The sequence below is a fragment of the Piliocolobus tephrosceles genome, chromosome 15 (assembly GCF_002776525.5).
Source record: "Piliocolobus tephrosceles isolate RC106 chromosome 15, ASM277652v3, whole genome shotgun sequence".
In the NCBI taxonomy this organism is placed as follows: domain Eukaryota; kingdom Metazoa; phylum Chordata; class Mammalia; order Primates; family Cercopithecidae; genus Piliocolobus; species Piliocolobus tephrosceles.
The window spans coordinates 86,288,112-86,308,207 of record NC_045448.1 but is presented as its reverse complement, the minus strand read 5'-3'; the positions used below and the strand labels follow the sequence as shown (position 1 = coordinate 86,308,207).

The 20,096-nt window shown below is 47.9% G+C and overlaps 1 protein-coding gene across 1 annotated transcript in view; it reads right to left on the bottom strand.

Moving 5' to 3' along the window:
• TCF7L1 (transcription factor 7 like 1) overlaps positions 1–20,096 on the bottom strand; it is a 179,285-nt gene that overhangs the window by 25,610 nt on the left and 133,579 nt on the right. Inside the window, exon 4 of the mRNA XM_023224970.2 lies at positions 1,549–1,632. Coding sequence (XP_023080738.1) covers positions 1,549–1,632 — 84 coding nt within the window. The remainder of the gene's footprint in view (positions 1–1,548; positions 1,633–20,096) is intronic.

Below are 20,096 nucleotides of genomic sequence, written 5' to 3'. Positions count from 1 at the left end.
CCTTGCCTGACTCCCTGGTGATGGCTGTGACAATCACCTGAGAGCTGCATGTGGCATCCCACTGTAGATCCCAGTGTAAAATCCCAAGGGCTCCACAGGAGTGTGTCTCCTGATTGCTGGAAATCACACAGGCTCCCTGCACCCTTATTTATTTAGCTTTCTGTGCACATCTTCTTTCTCTTCTGCTAGACTCTAAGCTTTTAATGAATAAGAATTATCAGCATCTCTTTTTTTTTTTGAGAGGGAGTCTTGCTCTGTCACCCAGGTTAGAGTGCAGTGACCGGATCTCAGCTCACTGCAAGCTCCGCCTCCCGGGTTTACGCCATTCTCCTGCCTCAGCCTCCCGAGGAGCTCGGACTACAGGCGCCCGCCACCTCGCCCGGCTAGTTTTTTGTATTTTTTAGTAGAGACGGGGTTTCACCGTGTAGGCCAGGATGGTCTCGATCTCCTGACCTCGTGATCCGCCCGTCTTGGCCTCCCAAAGTGCTGGGATTATAGGCTTGAGCCACCGTGCCCGGCCTAGCATCTCTTAAAATGTCCTATGAGATGAAATAATGTCTGGGATTTGCTTTAAAACCCAATGTAGCGGGAGGGAAATTCTGGGTGAAGGGAACATGGGGATTCATTATATAATTCTCTCTACTTTTACACATCTTTAAAATTTTCTATAATTAAACTTTAATAAACATCACAGAAGCCCAATGCCTCATAGCTAGTACAGGGCAGTAACAGTGAAGCCCTAGGTCTGCTTGTCTGTAAAATGCACAGGCCATGCAGGAAGGGGTTCCCTTCTAACCACATCCCCTGATTCTGAGGCTCACTGTACAGTGGGCAAGCACCAGTTAGCTTGTGGGGTGAGTGCGTCTTAAGGCAAGTGTTGACCCAAGCGCCCAGGAAAAGCCCAGGAAGGTAGGATATCTGGCTCTATTCCAGGAGCATCTCTTATCAGCTATGGGTTTCAGTCCTTTGCATGTCCTGAGGAGGTCATAGGAACTGCTTGGACCTACTGCTCCAGTCTCCCAGGATTGCCCAGACCCTCCTTTCCAGCTGGTATTGCCACAGGGCCTGGCAGAAAAGGCTCGGATGCTCTGAGGAGCATTTATTTGCATATGTCCTATTAAATTATTTCCTATAACATCCTGTACAGAAAAGCCTCTTCAACATTGCCCGGCAGTTATGAGGGAGAAGAGGAGGCAATTCTCGGTGAGCCTCAACAGGAGAGAGAGGCCACCCTTACCCACGTGAAGTGGGCAGCAGGTTCAGATGGCAGCCGGGAAGGATCAGAGGCAGGCTTCTGTGAGGAACCAGGGTGAGCAGCCAGGGCTGTGGGGGTTGGGGGACAGCTCTTCCAATTACACAACATCCAAGGCGGTGTGGTGCATGTGTTGAGGTCACAACCCAATTGTAGCCCCAAGCACTCAGCTCTTCCTCACTGTACTCACACATTTGAGAAAACACTGTTGAACTCCATCTGCTTCAGCATGATGGCAGAAGGCAGTGGCAAGGGATGAGGCCAGGAATAGTGGCCCTTTGGTGAAACAGACTTACCAAGTGTGCTGGAGATGGTGACCTCGTGTCCTTGACTGTGGCGCTGGAGGGGACATCGAGGAGGGGCCATTTCATCTGCAGGTACTGTACAGGGAACAGAAAAGAAAAAGCTTTTGGTGAGATGAGGCCTCACAAGTACCCACAGTTTGCTGGGCTCTGCTGTTAGGGCGCCGGGGCAGGCCATTGGGGTGGCCTGCATTTTCACGCCACATGCCCTGTACTGGATCAATTTCCAAATGATTATAACAGGGGCAAGCATACATTTACAATCACCACCATCCTCACCATGCCCTCTGTCATTTTGGTGGGGACACGAATGGCAACTAAGCTGAAGTTTAAGTGGCGGTGAGAACCGATCCATTTCAGCACAACCAATCAACATAGTCAAAGAACCTATTGGTGAGGCTCAAGTCCCCTCCCTATGCTGTAGTCATGGACAGGCAGAGCTGATCAAGGAAGCAGAGGCTCCCAGACGGCCATCCTGCCCCATCCATTTCCATCACTTACGACATCCACACACAATGCTCCCCACGAAACAGCTGTCCAGAAGTACCTGGGAATGAACGAATAAAAGTCATCTGCCTGACAGAGTCATGGGCAACATCTACCCCAACTCAAGGATGCTGAGCTTTACTTCATTATAGCGTCTCGCAACCTTGAAAAGATTACTCAGTACCCCATTCTTTCCCACATCAGTGCAAAAAACCCAAACCAAACAGTACCTCTCCAACACTCTCTCTCTCTGTCTCTCTCTCTGGCATGGCACATCCTTGCCAAGAGCCTGGAAAGAATGAGCTGAGTGGAGCAGCAGGCAGGAGCACTGGAAAGGGCCCTTCTGGGCTCCAGAGCCCTGCATTCATGGGTTCAGGCTCTTACTCTGCCAACACAGGCTGTGTGACCCCGAACGAGTGATTAACAACTCTGAGTCCCAGTTTCAGCATCTGTAAGGCAAGGTTATTATCACTCACAGTACAGGTTGCTCGGAGGACTAGGGACAGTGCCACATATTGAACACAGTGCCTCGCACATGGGAGACATTTGATAAATGACGCCTATTATTTCCATAAGCAAACCATTAGTCTTTGCCAGGAGCAAAAGCACACATGTTGTGTTAGTGTCAACACTGACAGGTTGCTTCTGGGCAGCAGACCCGCAAGCAGCCTCTTTGCAGAATTCTTGAGACTCCTTTAAGAATGAAAGCTGTAATGGAAAGTGGTGGCTCCAGGAAGTTTCACAGAAAGAAGTCTTTGGCTGGGTGCAGTGGCTCACGCCTGTAATCCCAGCACTTTGGGAGGCCGAGGCGGATGGATCACTTGAGGTCAAGAGTTCAAGATCAGCCTGGCCAACATGGTGAAACTTCATCTCTACTAAAAATACAAAAAATAGCTGGATGTGGTGGCATAGGCCTATAGTCCCAGCTACTCGGGAGGCTGAGGCAGGAGAATCACTTGAATCTGGGGGTCGGAGGTTGCAGTGAGCCGAGATTGTGCCATTGCACTACAGCCTGGACAACAGAGTGAGACTCTGTCTCAAGAAAGAAAAAAAAAAAAAGAAGCCTTTGAATCATCCCTCGCTCTGGTCATGTAATATCAGGAAAAACCAATCACAATTTGGCTCTGCTGTGTACAGGAGCAGGAGGGCGATGGGAAGAGCCCCAGAAGGCCCCTTTGCTCTTCATTCACCATAAGTCTTGACCAAGACGGCAGGGACTGGTCTTTCAAAAAGGTGTCCACGGGCAGGAACAACTTAAGGCCACATGTGTCACAGACCAGCCTAGCACATGGGATGGGCCAAGCAGGCCTGGCGTGGGAGACCTGGTGTGAAGTGGGAATGAAGCCCTATGAATTAGGACAGTCTTTTCACTTTGTGACCTTTGTACCCTCACCCCTCAGATGGGGTCTCACCTCTGTCCCTGTCCTCTGCTACCCTATCTTCTTCCTCCCTTCCCACCACCACCCATCCCTTCCCCTACCCAGAGCCCACACACACTACATGAATTAACTGGGATTTCAATGCCTGTGGCAAGTTAAAAGCACTGGGCAAATATTGGTATTAGTTAAAACTCATTTCCACTGTGAATAACATTTGTGCTACATTTGCAGTTGTCAAAGCATTTTCACACATAAAATCCAGTGTAATCTTCACAACAACCCCGCAATTACAAGTAGGGATGACTACCCCAAATTTTAAAAAGAGCTAGGCTGGGTGCAGTGGCTACGCCTGTAATCCCAGCACTTTGGGAAGCCGAGGTGGGCAAATCATTTGAGGTTAAGAGTTCAAGACCAGCCTGGCCAATATGGTGAAACCCCATCTCTTACTAAAAATACAAAAATTAGCCGGGCGTGGTGGTGCACGCCTGTAGACCCAGCTACTTGGGAGGCTGAGGCAGAAGAATCACTTCAACCCGGGAGGCAGAGGTTGCAGTGAACCGAGATCACACCACTGTCCTCCAGCCTGAGTGACAGAGTGAGACCCTGTCTCAAAAGAAAAAAAAAAACCAAAAACAAAACGGAGCTAATGGACATAAGCAAAGGCTAAACGGCTTGCCCAACTTCATACAAGAGAGCTGAAGCCAGAGCCTAGGTCTCTTGACTTCAAATCCCACATCTTTCACAACACCGAGTCATAAAGCTTTTCCTAAGACTGTCTTCCTCAACTCCCCACTCACAGCCTTTTCTTTGCTCGGATGTGTTTTCTCTCTCCTTCTCTGTCTTGCACGGGGCTGGCCACCCAGAAACAGGTCCATGCATGTCAGTGTTCTCCTGGAGGGATGCTGAAGGTGCCCAGAGCTTGCACTTGAAGCCTAAACACCAGTTTTTCTAGAAGCAACAACTTGAACATTTCTGGTTTTAAAAATTGAACTGCAATAGCAACTATCAAGTGCTAAAGAGAAGTATCCCAAATGTATAGCCCCTAACATTAAACAGGACAGATGGGTTCCTAAAATCCATCAACTCTACCAGCATCTGCTCGCTATTTAGGGCCACAAAGACACACATTCATTCTTGTTGGCTTACCAGGGATGTCCTTAGATCATATGGGGGTGGTCCAAAGAAACGTGAACCCTAGTTTGGGATGGTGCTAGAGTTTTGGGTCTTAAATAATACTCTCAAGTGACCTTATAGATTGTCTGGCAGAGTTGGCTTGTAGGACTGTAGTGCAGGGTTTCTCAGTCTCGGCACTATGACATTTTGGGCTGGATAATTTTTTTTATTGGGGGTGGTGGGCTGTCCTGTAAAGTTTAACAATGACGTTGGCCTCTAACTATAATACTAAATGCTGATGCACTCCCATATAGATAATCAAAAATGTCTCCAGACTTTGCCAAATGTCTCCTGGGGCTGAGGGAGAGAATCTTCCCTTCCCCAACTGAGAATCACTGCTCCAGTGGCCAAGGAGCTGGTACCTAACACACCGGGAGCTCCATGAGGGTTCGTCTGCCTTGGTGCTAGGGATATCAAGGTATAGGTACATTTATGTATGCTTGTCTTTTGTACACACATTCATAGTAACGGTGTTCAGTAATAGCCACTCTTTTGGGTGTCTGACCACGCACTTGTTTTATCTACATAACAAGAAGTCTTGGCTTCTGCTGGGAGGAGACCACTGGCCGTGCCTACCATTGATACCTGGTCCCCTACAGACAAGTCAGGCAATGTGAGGGAAAAGAGCAGAAAGGAGAGGTGGTCCTGGGAACAGTAAGCATCTCACTGGGACTCACCCTGCTCCAGCCATGCCTGGGGTGGTGTGGGGGCGCTGTGCAGGGAGGGACTCACTCTGGGAGGCCAGGGTATGGAGGATCGTCACTTACTCTTTTCTATTTGTCTTTTTAAGATTTGGAGATGACTGATGGGGGTGGAGGAAGAGCTCTAAGACTTTGGAGCCCCTACAGCTTGGCCATGGACAGCCTCTCCATCACAACTCTGAAAGGACAGTTGAGCTTCCTAGAACCATGAATTGGGGCAGCAGGAGCCAATGACACCCGCTGTAATCCTCTTCCACTGCAGTACCAGACATTTGAAGGTGGCCAGGTAGTTCTGAATTCCTAGGTCAGGCCCAGCCCAACTAGAGTGGAAATAAAGTTCTTCTGTTTATTTATTTTTATTTTTTAGTTTTAGAGATGGGGGTCTTGCTATGTTGCCCAGGCTGGTCTTCAATGTCCGGGCTCAAGCAATCCTCCCGCCTTGCTCTTGCAAAGTGCTGGGATTATAGGTGTGAGCCACCATGTGCAGCCAAGAAAGCTCTTCTTAGCTGTGAGGCCAACCCCACCATCACCTGAGGGCAGTCACTCAGGGTGGGAGCACGTCCTTGGGGAAGCAAATGATGGGCGACTGTGCTTAGATTCTTTGCATGGTAATGGTATGTGGGCGGGTTAAAACTGCTGGATTAGGCCGGGCGCGGTGGCTCAAGCCTGTAATCCCAGCACTTTGGGAGGCCGAGACGGGCGGATCACGAGGTCAGGAGATCGAGACCATCCTGGCTAACACGGTGAAACCCCATCTCTACTAAAAAATACAAAAAACTAGCCGGGCGAGGTGGCGGGCGCCTGTAGTCCCAGCTACTCGGGAGGCTGAGGCAGGAGAATGGCGTAAACCCGGGAGGCGGAGCTTGCAGTGAGCTGAGATCCGGCCACTGCACTCCAGCCCGGGAGACAGAGCGAGACTCCGTCTCAAAAAAAAAAAAAAAAAAAACTGCTGGATTCTCCATGCCCAGTCTAGGCTATATTTAACTGGCTCTGCGAGGCCCAGCTCCTGACCAGTGTGTCATGGCTGGGCTTCTGCACATAGTGAAGATGTGTACACAGGCTGGTTCAGCCACCTCCCTCCTGGCGGATGTCCACTGGAACATAACATACTGAAATGATGACGGCCGGGCGCGGTGGCCCCTGTCTGTAATCCCAGCACTTTAGGAGTCCAAGGCGGGCAGATGGCGAGGTCAGGAGTTCAAGACCAACTGGGCCAACATGGTGAAACCGCATCTCTACTAAAAAAATACAAAAAATTAGCTGGGCGCAGTGGTGCGTGCCTGTAATCCCAGCTACTCAGGAGGCAGGAGAATCGCTTGAACCCGGGAAGCAGAGGTTGTAGTGAGCCGAGGTTGTGTCACTGCACTCCAGCCTCGGTGACAGAGTGAGATTCCGTCAAAAAAAAAAAAAAAAGAAATGATGATGTACAGCATCAATACAACTGATGGCCAAGCAACAGCTATCGCTCCCACTTCTGGGGTGCTTTCTATCGGTTAAATACTCTCTTTTGGATACTCAAAAATAGAAAGGAAAACACCAAACCCAAGTGGCAGGTACTACTGTCTTCGATTTACATGCGTCATGACTACCTAAGACAGGACAGATATGCAGTTTTCCAATCTCACTGAATCTGAGAAACTCTTTTCTGGGGACTGGGGTTCTGCTACTGTGGTTCACAGTTAAGTAGATTGAGGCTGTGGTTTAAAACATGTCTTTACCTTGTTAAGGAAGGATGATTCTAATCCTATTTTTACATTGTTTTCATTGGAGCAGTTGTTGCATTCTTCTCTCAGCATTTACCAAAACGGTCATGTGGTTTCTCTTATTTGACTCATTTACGAGATGTATATATAGCAATAGATTTTCTTACATGAAGGCATTTTTGCGTTTCCCAGGTAAGCCCTATTTGGTCATGGTGGTTTGTTCCTTCTTATGCTACGTTGTGGAATGCTAATCATGTTCTAAATTTTTGACTTACATTCCTAAGTAAAGGTGAACAAAGTTTTCTTTTCTTTGGGTAACATCTTTATCGAGTGTTGCCATCAGTGTTCTTGTGGCTTTATTATTTAGAGGGGCTCTGCTCCTCTCTTTCTCAATGTTTTGGGCTCCTCCTTAGAGCCTCCTTGGGGTGAGCACTTGGCCAGGAGGGCTGTTTCTACTCAATGTGGATCTCCGGAAGTGTCCCTCTGAAAGATGCTGTCACTAGAGAGCTAGAGCCCCCTTTCCTGCAGGGAGGCGGAGAATCCATCCTACAGAATCCTCGCTTTGATTGGAGCCATGGAGCAGATTAATTGCAGCTGTGCCCTGGAATTTCCCCAACACACAAATCTTCGTGATGTAAAACAGCTGGGAGGAAATCCCAGCATGCCCTGTACAGAGGCAGGACTGCCAATGAGCTACGGAGATTAACCCTCCGGCTCCCAGAAGGTAGGGAGGGCCCCGCCCCAGCCGTCCTCACCCTGTCCCACACTTGCTTAGTGGGGACAGGACTCTACAGGGCTCGGGGGAACGCCCACATTCTCCCTGTTCGCACGTTCTCACAGAAAAGCCTTTAAGCAGGGCCTGGGCAACAGAGGAAACAAAGCTTCATGTTACAGAATCCACAGCTCCCCACAGTTGCACGCAAGGAAAACAAGTCGGCTCCCAAAACTGCGCAGGTGAGAAAACTCCAGCCCAGAGAACGCCTTCCGCTGCTTCTAGAGGACAGGCCCCGTAGGCAGATAAAGTGCCCCTTTCTCCAGCCACACAGTCTCGCCCATTTTTGGCCACCCGCCTATCAGCAGACGCAAAGGGTCCCAGTTTTGGTGACGGGTCCTTCCTGCCTCTCTGGACATCTATGGTAAATAGTGACTTTGGGGCTGTGATAGAAGCAAGAGTTTCCCAGGCTTTTCAGGAGATTTAAAGTCCCACTGCCACCACTACCCCCAAACCCCGGGTGCAGGCAGCTTCCCACCACAGTGACAATGACATTATTTAAAATGCTCTCCTTGTCCTCTAAGAGGCTCTATGTAACAGGAACCTATACTATAACCATATTATAAATGACAAATGTGAAGAAGTGATCTGTGTCTCCCCCTCTCCATTCTGCCACAGTTGCAGTCGTTTCTCACCTGGACTCTACTGCAAATCCTACCAGAGTCAGCTTTCTAAACACCAGTCAATCTCTCCCCTGCTCAAAACACTTCCCAGGTTGGTTTCTGGGGTCAAGAGATAAAGCCCCCAAACTCACCAGCAATCTCACACCATCCTATCCTTCTGGCTTCCGCCCTCACACCCCCAACCCCGGCTGCACAGTCCTCGCTGCACTCTGAATGCACCACGTGGTCCCACTGCTCCCCGGCCTGCTACGGCCTTTACTGCGTCCTTCACTCATGGGAAACTTTAACCGCTTCTTCAAAACCCAGTTCTCCCAAGGTCACCCTCCCTGGCATGAGTCCTCCACGAGTCCGTCGCTCTCGAGGAGCGGCACACGGTATTCCCACAGCACTCACCAGGCTACTCTTCCTCATTTACACACTCTGCCTGCCCTTGGGACTGTAAGCTCCTCAAGGATCATGCCTGCACCTCAATTCCTCACCTAGAACCTGGCAATCATGATGTTTTGAAACCCCATCCCATGCTGTATTAATGCAGTGAGCTTAGGCCCAGTTTCCACATCTGTAATGTGGGGTTGAACAGCCTCTCCCTGAAGCCTTTAGAGAGGCAACACACACGGGAGCCCATTTCACTCGTGGGCAATGCCCGCTTCTCACAGTAACTGGCTTAGTTCTGCCGAGAATACGTAAACGTAGCATGGAGGCTGGGATGCCCAACTTGGCCAGTTCCTGGAGACCCGTTTCTATCTTCCGTAGTAAAGTTCACAAATGGATCCAAGTTTGAAAATACATCAACAGTAGCAATGAATTTGGGAATAGGGAGACAGAAAAGCTTTCCCAACTGGGAAAACATTTTTAGTTTTCAGCAGTCAATAAGAGAAAACGAAAGTGTAAAGGACTTGTTTCCAAACAAGATGGATTAGACAAAGTTCCAGGGGTAAAAGTATAAAAGAAGTTTTATACTCTTATCCCTGAGAATGAGTCGTTTATGCCTTTGCGTAACTTTGTGGATGGCACTAAATCCCAAACACGACATTTTTTGTTTTGCCTGAGTGTAGGTTAGATTCTTTCTTGAGGTATTTTTTTTTTTTTTTTTTTTTTTGAGATGGAGTCTCGCTCTGTCGTAAGTGCAGTGGCACAATCATAGGTCACTGCAACCTCCACCTCCTGGGCTCCAGAATCCTCCAATCTCAGCCACTCAAGTAGCTGGGACCACAGGCATGTACCACCATGCCTGCCTAATTTTTTGTACTTTTGGTAGAGACAGGGTTTCACCATGTTGCCCTTACTGGTCTCGAACTCATGAGCTCATGTGATCTGCCCGCCTTCACCTCCCAATTCTGCTGGCATTACAGGAGTGAGCCAGCACACCCAGCCTGCACTGGTCTTAAACCCATGAAGTTACTTTGCTCTCTCTAACACCTGTCACAGCATTTAGTCAACAAATGGTTTTAAAGCCCATGCACTGGTAGCAGAGGGGCTCCAAAAGCATTTCATGACTGAATAGTAAGAATGTGTCAATTAGGTGTCAGTTTCACCATAAACACCTCTTTCCCCCCCACTTTCCCCAAATGATTCTTTCTTTTTTGGATGATCTCAAACTACTATTTTCCCCTCCTATTCCAAAGAACCTGGCAATTTTGCCTCCCAGATTTGATCCAAGGTTTGTTTTTAAAAACTGGCTCCCCCTCAGAAGCCAAGCTTTCGTTTTAGAGCACAAGAGGCAAGAGATCCGGGTTCCAGGCTCTTTCTAACCTTTCTGGACTCCATCTTCTCACCTTTAAAATGGGAATATTTTACTTCATCAGCCTGAAGCAGGGGCCTGGACTAGCTGGTCTCCTTTGGAAGGAAAAATCGAATGCAGCTATTTGTCTAAACACAGAGGGCACTGAGAGTGCCGACAGTGTTGAGGTGTTCAACAAATACGGAATCGCGGTCCTAGCTGAACCCCACTTACAACCTGTGTGCCTGTGTACCTCACCTTTCAGAACCTCTGGTTTCCACATGTAAAAGAGGAATAAGAACACCTACTGCCTGGCAGAGTGATTATCTCACATGTGGCTGTCAAACTCAAGCGTGAGTGTCCTCTCACACTGGAGAGGACCAGGCAGAGTGTGGGGCATGTGAGGAGCTTGTAAGAAATCTGTGATCAGTCACTAAATGTGTAAGTTATTGGTATTCTATGAGCCTGTGACCTGCACTTTACCTGGGGGAGGGGAAGAGCCAATTAACACAGAGCTTGGCCACTCATAGATCTATGGCGCTTCGTGGGGAGAGAGGTCTGGTTCAGTGGTGTGTTGGTAAATACCTAACAACTGGCTCTCTAAGCAAAAAACAAAGTGAAAAACCAAAGCATTTGCTGGTATTCATGGTGTAAATATGCCCACTGATTTCAAGGTACCACGATGAGCAGTACGGAAGAGATGCTACCAATTGGCTGGGTGCCAGCTGGCTCGGGCACACCAATGCACGTGGGCAGGAGCTGGGTTGGGGGGGGCGGTGGTCTCAGATGTGTCCTGACTTGCTGGGATGGCTGGAAAGCTGAGACACACATGGTTCTCAGCTGACGTGCGCCTGCTTGAGGTCTTGATGGAGAGCTGGACACTTGGCTAGCTATGTCCCCGACAGCTGCGTGCTGTGGAGGAGGGAAACCTCTGCTCCCAGAGCACTAGGCATAGCCATTCTGTGGTGGCCCCAACCAGGGGGACCCCTGGGACAGAGCCCTAGGTTTTCAAACAATGTCAAAACTAGGTTTTCAAACTTGTTTTCGGGTCCGCATTTCTGCAGTGCTGGGCCTGCTGAGTCGCAAGCGGCCTCTCCCATCGGCTGTGACCTTGGGTTTGCTGGGCCTGGGCAGTGTCCGTGCTCACTGCCCAGTCACCAACACGCTGCAGGAAGTGTCTTTGTGGAAACTGACTTTGGAGGCCCAGTCCTCCTTTCCCTGAGGTGAACCCTGCCGGGCCCCTCCCTCTGTCTCTCCCCTGTTGCTGCTTGCCTGGGAATCTACTGACATGCTTCCCTCCCCTCAGGCCCTCAGGTGACAACATCTGCTCTGGCCCCCACGGGATGCAGAGTCCACCTGCTAGCCTCTGACCAGGAGCTTAGACTGAGCTGAAAGAGCAAATGCCTTTCTCCTTCACAGCCTGCAGCCTGTTCTCCGGCCTGCACATACCCACCCATGCCACGCTGCCCCCACTCCATTTGTCAGCATAGTAGGGCTGGTCCCACAGCCCTCCCCACAGAGCTGCCTCCTGGGTTACAGCTACATAGCAGCCGCCATAGGGTGGTGCCACAACACACTCGAGGGGCCTATGCTCACAGACATGGAGCTGTTTCCCAGGCTTTGCTGCAGTGCACACCCCTGAACACTCACCATGTCGCCCATGTATGTCTATAGTGTGGGAGGACACATTTCCAGCTGCAAGGGGAATCACTAGGTCAAAGATAAGCACATTTAATTTCTGAAGAGTGCTATTAAATTTCTCCCAGTTGACAATGCTAACAGCAACCTGGGAGAGGGCTTATTTCCCCACTTCCTTGCCCATACAAGGTTATTAAACTGTTTAAACTTTGCCAAACTGACAGGTAAAAAAAGTCCCTCGCTGGGGTTTCCATTACTTTTGTAATGAGCGAGGCTGCGAATTGTCCTCTGTACGGGTGACGATTTGAAGGAGGGAAAAAAGATGTGTGTGGCACAAAGGAAGTAGGCACACAATCTGCTGGGTGGCAGGGACGGGGGGGGGGACGAGTATGGAGTCACTGCAGGTGAAACACAGGAGGGGTCTGTGGGCTCCCTGCAGCCGGCACAGCCGGTGCAACCCCTCCTGCACTTGATCTTCACTGGGGGAAGAGGCCAGAGAGGAGGAGCTGAGGCTGAGTCTGTGGGCTGCTATGAGTGAGGAGGAGGCGGGAGGAGAGCCCAGGAAGCTGCTGGTGGACAGCTGCCCCTTCTGGTTCTCCTCCTTTCCCTTCCCAGAATGTATAATACAGGCTGCTTACATGCCCTCCCCACCTCCTAGGTACTTCTCAGCCCCCAGCAGGCTGGCTTCTGTTCCACTCCCTCCACTGTCTCTGTAGACACTCTCCTGTCTTTGCAAGGCCATGGATGACTTCAGAAAGAAAATAAAGGCAACTGGCTTTTGAATTGCCACATGCCATGGGCAGCTCTGGGGAAGCCTCTCCTCCCTCCTGCCCTGTGGCTGCAGGTTCTGCATGCCTTCTGGGTGATTTTTTATTGATATATTGGTTAATGGATTGATTGATAGGGTCTTGCCCTGTCGGCCAGGCTGGAGTACAGTGGCACGATTGTAGCTCACTGCAGCCTCAACTTCATGGAATCAAGCAATCCTCCTACATCAGCCTCCTGCATAGCTGGGACTACAGGCTAGCACCACACCACCCGGCTAATTTTTTTTTTTTTTTGGTAGAGACAGGGTCTCACTATGTTGCCCAGGCTGGTCTCAAACTCTTGGCCTTAAGTGATCCTCCCGCCTTAGTCTCCCAAAGTGCTTGGGATTATAGCTTTGAGCTACCAAGCCCGCCCATCCACATTTATTGACTTGAATAAACTGTGCTGGACAAACTGTTCAGTGAGAAAAGCCAGTTAAATAATCTGGAAGCATAGTCACCCAAATGTTATCGCTGGATTTTTAACATTTCAGGCAATTTTATTAGTTCCTTTTTTGTATTTTTCTTCTTCACTTGAAGTTTTTACAATCAGTATGTCTTATATCATAGTAACAGTAAGCAAAGCTATTAAGAGTAAAGCCAGATGAATTATTTTCAATCCTGTGCCTTCGGTGTACCTAATCAGACACCACAAAATCCACTTTAATGCCTTTAGTTACCTCCCTAACCTGCTCTGGGCCACCAAGTTCCATGGCTTCTGGACATCTTTTGACCCCTATTCCATGGAGAGGCCCCTGCAGCAACCTTCTGGGTTTGCCTGAGCTCCTGCAGGTTCTCACCCAGGAGGAAGGCAGCGGGGGTGGGGGCAACCCAGTTTGAAAGGGGTGGTGGTGGGCTGCCAGCCACATCGGCAGGTTGCTTTGCCTCACACTGACAAAATGTCTGTTGTCCAAGAATAGAGTAGTTGACAGAAATGAAGGGGTCCCGAATCCTCTCTCCACTGAGTGGTCTCCACCAGTGCTCCTGGTCTCAGTTCATCTCTTCCTGTCTACCCTTCACTTAACTCTAGAAATATCTTTCTAAAATATAAAACTATGCTGTTTAAAGCTAGCAGGAGGCACCCATTCTTACAGGACTGCCTACCAGATGATCACGGTGCAGTGACACCTCTGTACAGAGCCCTCCATCAATGTTTAGCGAGTATCTCATATAAAAGGTGTCTGTTTGTGTGCATGATATACCACAGGAGAGATTTTTAAAAGTACATAAATAACTAGACTATAAGCCTACAAATGACAGGTTCAGATAAGACAGGGATTGCAATGGGCAAGAGTTATCGTGGAACAACTGAAAACCTCACAGAGGAGGTGGCATCTGTGCTGGGTCCTGCAGGCAGGATATACTTCCATAGTTGTTTTACTTTTTAAAGCATTCCACATTAATTATCTGATTTGCTATTACTGACTTCTGGATATAGATAAAGAAGATATTATGATGTTCATTTAAAAAATGGGAAACTGGGCTGGGCGTGGTGGCTCACGCCTGTAATCTCAGCACTTTGGGAGGCTGAGGCTGGCAGATCACAAGGTCAGGAGTTCAAGACCAGCATGGCCAATATGATGAAACCCCGTCTCCACTAAAAATACAAAAATTAGCCAGGTGTGGTGGCAGGTGCCTGTAATCCTAGCTACTTGGGAGGCTGAGGCAGGAGAATTGCTTGAATCTGAGAGGCGGAAGCTGCAGTGAGCTGAGATCACACGATTGCACTCCAGCCTGGGTGACAGAGGGAGACTCTGTCTCCAAAAAAAAAAAGAAACAGCCTGCTGGAGGCTGTTGGATTTACTCGACACTGGCCCTAGAATACAGGGTCTGGGCGGTTATGTTGTAATTCTAAGGGTACAAGGACATGACTTCTGCCTTCTAGAAACTTGTAGGTGGGAATGGGACTCACACTTGTAATCGCAGCATTTTGGGAGGCTGAGGCAGGTGGATCACTTGAGCCCAGGAGTTCGAGATCAGCCTGGGAAACAAAGTGCGACCCTGTCTCTACAAAAATACAAAAAATATTAGCCAGGTGTGGTGGTGCACGCTTGTAGTCCCAGCTACCCAAGAGGCTGAGCTGGGAGGATCAATTCAGCCCTGGAGTTTGAGGCCGCAGTGAGCTGTGATCGCGCCACTGCACTCCAGCCTGGGTGACAGAGTGAGACTATCTCTAAATAAATAAACAAATAAGAAACTTCCAACTGATCTTGGAATCTTGGGATAGCAAATACGGGGCACAGGAGTGGTCTCATCCCTCTGTGCTTGTGGCAGACACTGCTAGTAGACCACGGTACCCTTTCTTACTAAAGCTGGGTAAGACCTCAGAATCCTCAACACGATATACCAGGCAGCTACTAACAGTTGATTAAAACTGACGTGTAAGGTGCAGTCTATTTATTCTCTCTGATTTATGCCAGGAGGTAGATACAGATGTTCTGTCGGGTGAGAAGGAGTGGGCAGAAACCAGGTCATAGAAGCATCTCTCTTGGCTGGCACAAAGCGGAACTCAGCTCCTAGATGGTGGTGAAGGCTTCACCAGGAATATGACTGGATGGCAGCAACAGTCATAATTTGCAGAAAGTCCACTGACCAAAAGCAGGCCTGAGAATTCTAAAGTTTATGGACTTTCCCCTACGGGAGGAGAAGCTGGAAAGCATCCCAGGTATTGAGGGGAAAGGAAGCAGGATCTGTGTATAATCAATGGGGAACAGGAAGCGCTTATCTGGGGCCAGTGAAATACTCAACACAAAAGAACAGCCAGGCAGCCTGGAGCTGCCTTCCAGCCTAGAACCTTTACCCGCGGCTCTTGCAGACCCAGCCGCTGGCCAAAGTCAACAACTCCTGGGCACCGGGAGAAGGGAAATGTCGGAGGCAGCCCCTCCATAGACGGACAGTTTCAGGAGAGATCTCTGACCTCACAGGTGAACAAGGACACAGGAGAATAAGGGTTACACCAGCCACCTCTACACAGGGCCATTGCTCCTGATAAAGGAGCCTGAAGAACAGGTCCTGCACCCTACCCTAGTGTGTATGCAAATGTGGGTGCACATGAGGCTTACATATCTCAGGGAATAACACGACTTTCTGTCCATATTGAAGGGAGCGTGCAGGAAGTTACAATGGACAGTGGAAGGGCTGAGAAGTTTTCCACTGATTATGGGCATGTGTGTCAGATACCTTGTATGCATTATCACAACACCCAAACTCATCATGCCTCTTCCTCCTCACTTCATGAAAAGAGTGTTGTTTCCAGTTCCCATCTCAATTCTATTAAACAACATCTCCTATTTTTTAGTACCTAAAATATTTACACTAATAGGCCTTAAAATATATATGTATTTTTGCCAGGGTGTGGTGGCTCATGCCTGTAAGCCCAGCACTTTGGGAGGCTCACCTGAGCCCAGGAATTCAACACCAGCCTGGGCAACACGGTGAAACCCCATCTCTACAAAACAAAACAAAACAAAACAAAACAAAAATGTATATATATAGCCAAACAAAATTATAAATAAATAAATATGTATGTGTATTTTTTATGTATGTGTATGCACATGTATATACATATACACAATTACACATACACGTTACAGGCAAAGTTTGATATCTTGGATACTGTTGCTTACAGTGAAGCTCCATTTTTAAAAAGTGGAAAAAAGTGAATCAATTCAAAGAAAAATAAATAGGTAAATAGTATAGGTGGTATGTGGCAAAGATTATGCGAGTAAGTGATATCTGGGGAATACTGTTGTAGGACTGCATGTTTGTGGCCATCCAGTGGCCACTGCCAGTTGTGGATGAGGGCACCCCTAGGAACTGGAGAAAGATTTTCTGCACACAAAGGTCAGAGCTTCCCAGGATACACCACTATTTTCTCCCCAAATTGCTTCTCACCAAGATCTACCATCTCTCTCTTCTCACATACCTGCAGGGTCAAAACCTCAGACATCTATTCCTCTACCTTCTTCCTCACTTTATCATCTAGCCCATCAAGTCCTGTGTTTCTTCCATCTCAACTACCACCGTCTTGCAATTCACTTACATTTACCTTGCCCCACACTTGTTCCTCCAGGTCGGTCACACACCCTGCTGCCCGCTGACTTTCCAGCTCACAGCCAGGCTCACATTTCCTCGCTTAGCTTCTCCTAAGCAATTTGGGGACAGGCATCCAGTCTTTTTTTTTTTCTTTTTTTTATCTGCTGCTTCAGAAGGGCATCCAGGCCGGGCATGGTGGCTGACGCCTATAATTCCAGCACTTTGGGAAGCCGAGGAGGGTGGATCACGTGAGGTCAGGAGTGCGAGACCAGCCTGGCCAACATGGTGAAACCTGGTCTCTATGAAAAGTACAAAAACTAGCAGGGCATGGTGGCGGGCGCCTGTAATCCCAGCAACTCAGGAGGCAGAGGTTGCAGTGAGCCGAAATCGCACCACTGCACTCCAGCCTGGGCGACAAGAGCAAGACTCCGTCTCAAAAAAAAAAAATGCATCCAATCTTATTTGTCCTTTGGGTCCCCACAGCCTTTAGCACAGCATAACATTTGTGAGAGGTGCTTGATGACTACTGCAGGGTGTTCTAGGATTAACCAAATCAGAGGTGCAAGTCCTTCTCTCTGGAGGTGTTGCCTCCCAGGCAGCTCTAGTGGAAATGTTGTATTCAAAGGCAATTAGTGGTCACACTCCTGGGGTTGTTGCCATAGACCCTAACTTAGTTGACCTAGGGTGAGAACAGAGAAACCATCACCTTTTGGGAGAATGATGGATAGAGGGAATGGGAAGGTCTGCTGCCAGTGGAGACCCTATCAGGCGAGTAAGACTCCATTTACCTAAAGTGATCAAATAAAAAACATTTACCGATATCATATCTGCCTCTATTTTTATATTTTCCCCTATAGTTAATATATTGTAAAAAATAAGCAAAAACATCCTAACTCTTTTGTAGCTGGGGGCCTTGATGCTAGGATTCTGCTGTTCAACCCTGCTGTGGAATATAGCACTTCTGAAATTTATACTCTGATATTAATATCACTTCAGATAAGCAAATAAGTATGTGCCAAAGCCAAGGACAGGAAACTGTCTGCATAAATCTTGGATAAACAGATTTCTTTAAAGAAAACATTCAGCGATAAGTTACCTTGTGCCAGATACTCCATGTGTTATTTTGTTTAACCCCCTTATAAGTTGATGCTATTATAAGTACAAAAAGGTTAACTAACTTGCCCAAGTCTATCTCAAAGTCAACTCTTTATTTATTTATTTATTTATTTATTTATTTATTTATTTATTTATTTATTTATTTTTGAGACAGAGTCTTTCTCTGTCACCCAAGCTGGAGTGCAGTGGTATGATCTTGGCTCACTACAACCTCTACCTCCTGGGCTCAAGTGATTTTCCTGCCTCTGCCTCCTGAGTAACTAGGATTACAGATGTGCACTACCATGCCAGCTAATTTTTGAATTTTTAGTAGAGACAGGGTTTCACCATGTTGGCCAGGTTGGTCTTGAACTCCTGACCTCAAGTGATCCACCTGCCTTGGCCTCCCAAAGTGCTGGGATTACCTGTGTGAGCCACCACACCCAGCCCCAAAGGCCACCTCTTTTTTTTTGAGATGGAGTCTTGCTCTGTCACCCAGGCTGGAATGCAATGGCACAATCTTGGCTCACTGCAACCTCCACCTCCTGGGTTCAAGTGATTCTTCCACCTCAGCCTCCCAAGTAACTGGGTTACAGGTGCATACCACCACACCTGGCTAAGTTTTGTATTTTTGTAGAGACAGGGTTTCACCATGTTGGCCAGGCTAGTCTTGAACTCCTGACCTCAAGTGATCCTCCCACCTCGGCCTCCCAAGTGGTGGGATTACAGGCATGAGTCACCACACCCGGTCAAGGCCAACTCTTAATCCTTTCATTATGCTAGTGCTGGAAGAGAAGAAAACACACCACTCCTGCAGCCCATCCTGGCGCTCCTCAGATAAAGGCAGTCAGGCCCATGGGGTGAGCTGTCCCACTAAGGTCACGGAAGACACCGGCAGAGCTGGGATCAGAACAACCCAGGTGTCCTGACCTCCAGCTACAGAAGAGCTATGACGGATTAGGTTATTTTTTTTTTACAACACATAAACATAAAAATAATTGGAAAGGGATGAAATACTAGTGTAAGCAAATCAATATGATAAATACCAATCTGAGAAGTCATAAAACACAACAAAATATTACTTGTACTATTCAAAATTTCAATATGGATAAGCCAGAAGTCATGCTGAGCATGCTCAACAGCTCCACACTGCCCCCTGGTGGTTCCCAAGTGCCCACCGGAAGCATGCTGGGCCAATGACCAGCGGGAAACAAAGGCCCTGGACAAGGATACCTGCTGCAGTGAAAACCCCAGGAGCCGGTGACCTGGTGGGCCAGACAACAAAAATCCTTCTGGGCTGGGCACCAAGCCGTCAAGGAAAATCTCTGGGTTCTACTCCCATTTGTTTGCAGAATGTGAGATAAAGAAGTTATGAACTCAGTAATGAGTTAACTACTTTTAGTCTCTCATGTTGGCAGTGGCCTTTTCCCCCTTTAATTACCACAGGCACTTTTTAATACCCTGTTGGTGAGAAAGTAAATTAGTAAATCCTTTCTTGTGCAATTTGGAAGTATGTATCAAGTCTTCTGAAGGCTTACTGTCTCCAGGAGTGCATCCTAAGGAAACAATTAAGGATGCAAGCAAAATATAGAATGCAAGGATGTTCACTGAAGAGCTGTTTATAACAGCTGAAAGATATTCAATGCCTTATGCTACAATTATGATATCTGAATTTATGTAGCAGGTGGTTATTTACAGAAACAGAAAGGTGTTTACGCTGTTAAGTGAAAAAGTAAGATACAAAACATGTATTTCCACCTGTGTAATGGGGAGTGCTTAAAAAAAGAAAAAACATGTATTGAATCCTACTTTTGTAAAACAGGTATCTTTATGTATGTGTTGAGAAATCTGGAAGAATATATATTAAGAGGTGAGTTGAACTTATCTCTCTGGGCGACAAGATTATGGGTGTTTTTATTTTATTCTTTTGGCTAAACATACATTGATTTTAAAAGGTAAATGCAAATATATGCAATGGGAATCACTTTTTAATTAAAAAATTTAAATATATAAAAACACTCAGAAAAAAAATAGTGAAGTCTATATTCAAATCTTCAGCCTCTCATTTCTGAACTTCTGAGTGCTGTTTTCTTTTGAATGGGGTCTTGCCCCTGACAACCTTCCCAATCGTCCCCATTACGGCCTGGAAAAATGTGACCTCAGCCATTTGGAACCCTTCAGTGGTTCCTGGGCAACATAAGCTGGGGCCAGTAAGTGCTGTGACTGCCAGCTGCATGAGTCCTTCCGTGGCTGAGGAAGGGTCCGCTCTACAGCCCCGCCCTGGACACGCTCGTCCACTCTTTCCTTTCCAGAGGGATTCCCCTCTGGGGGAAGGTCTGGACACCAATTCAACCAGAGAAGACAACCCAGTCTGCTAGTTCTCAGTCTCACTGGCATCAGCGTTGCTGGGA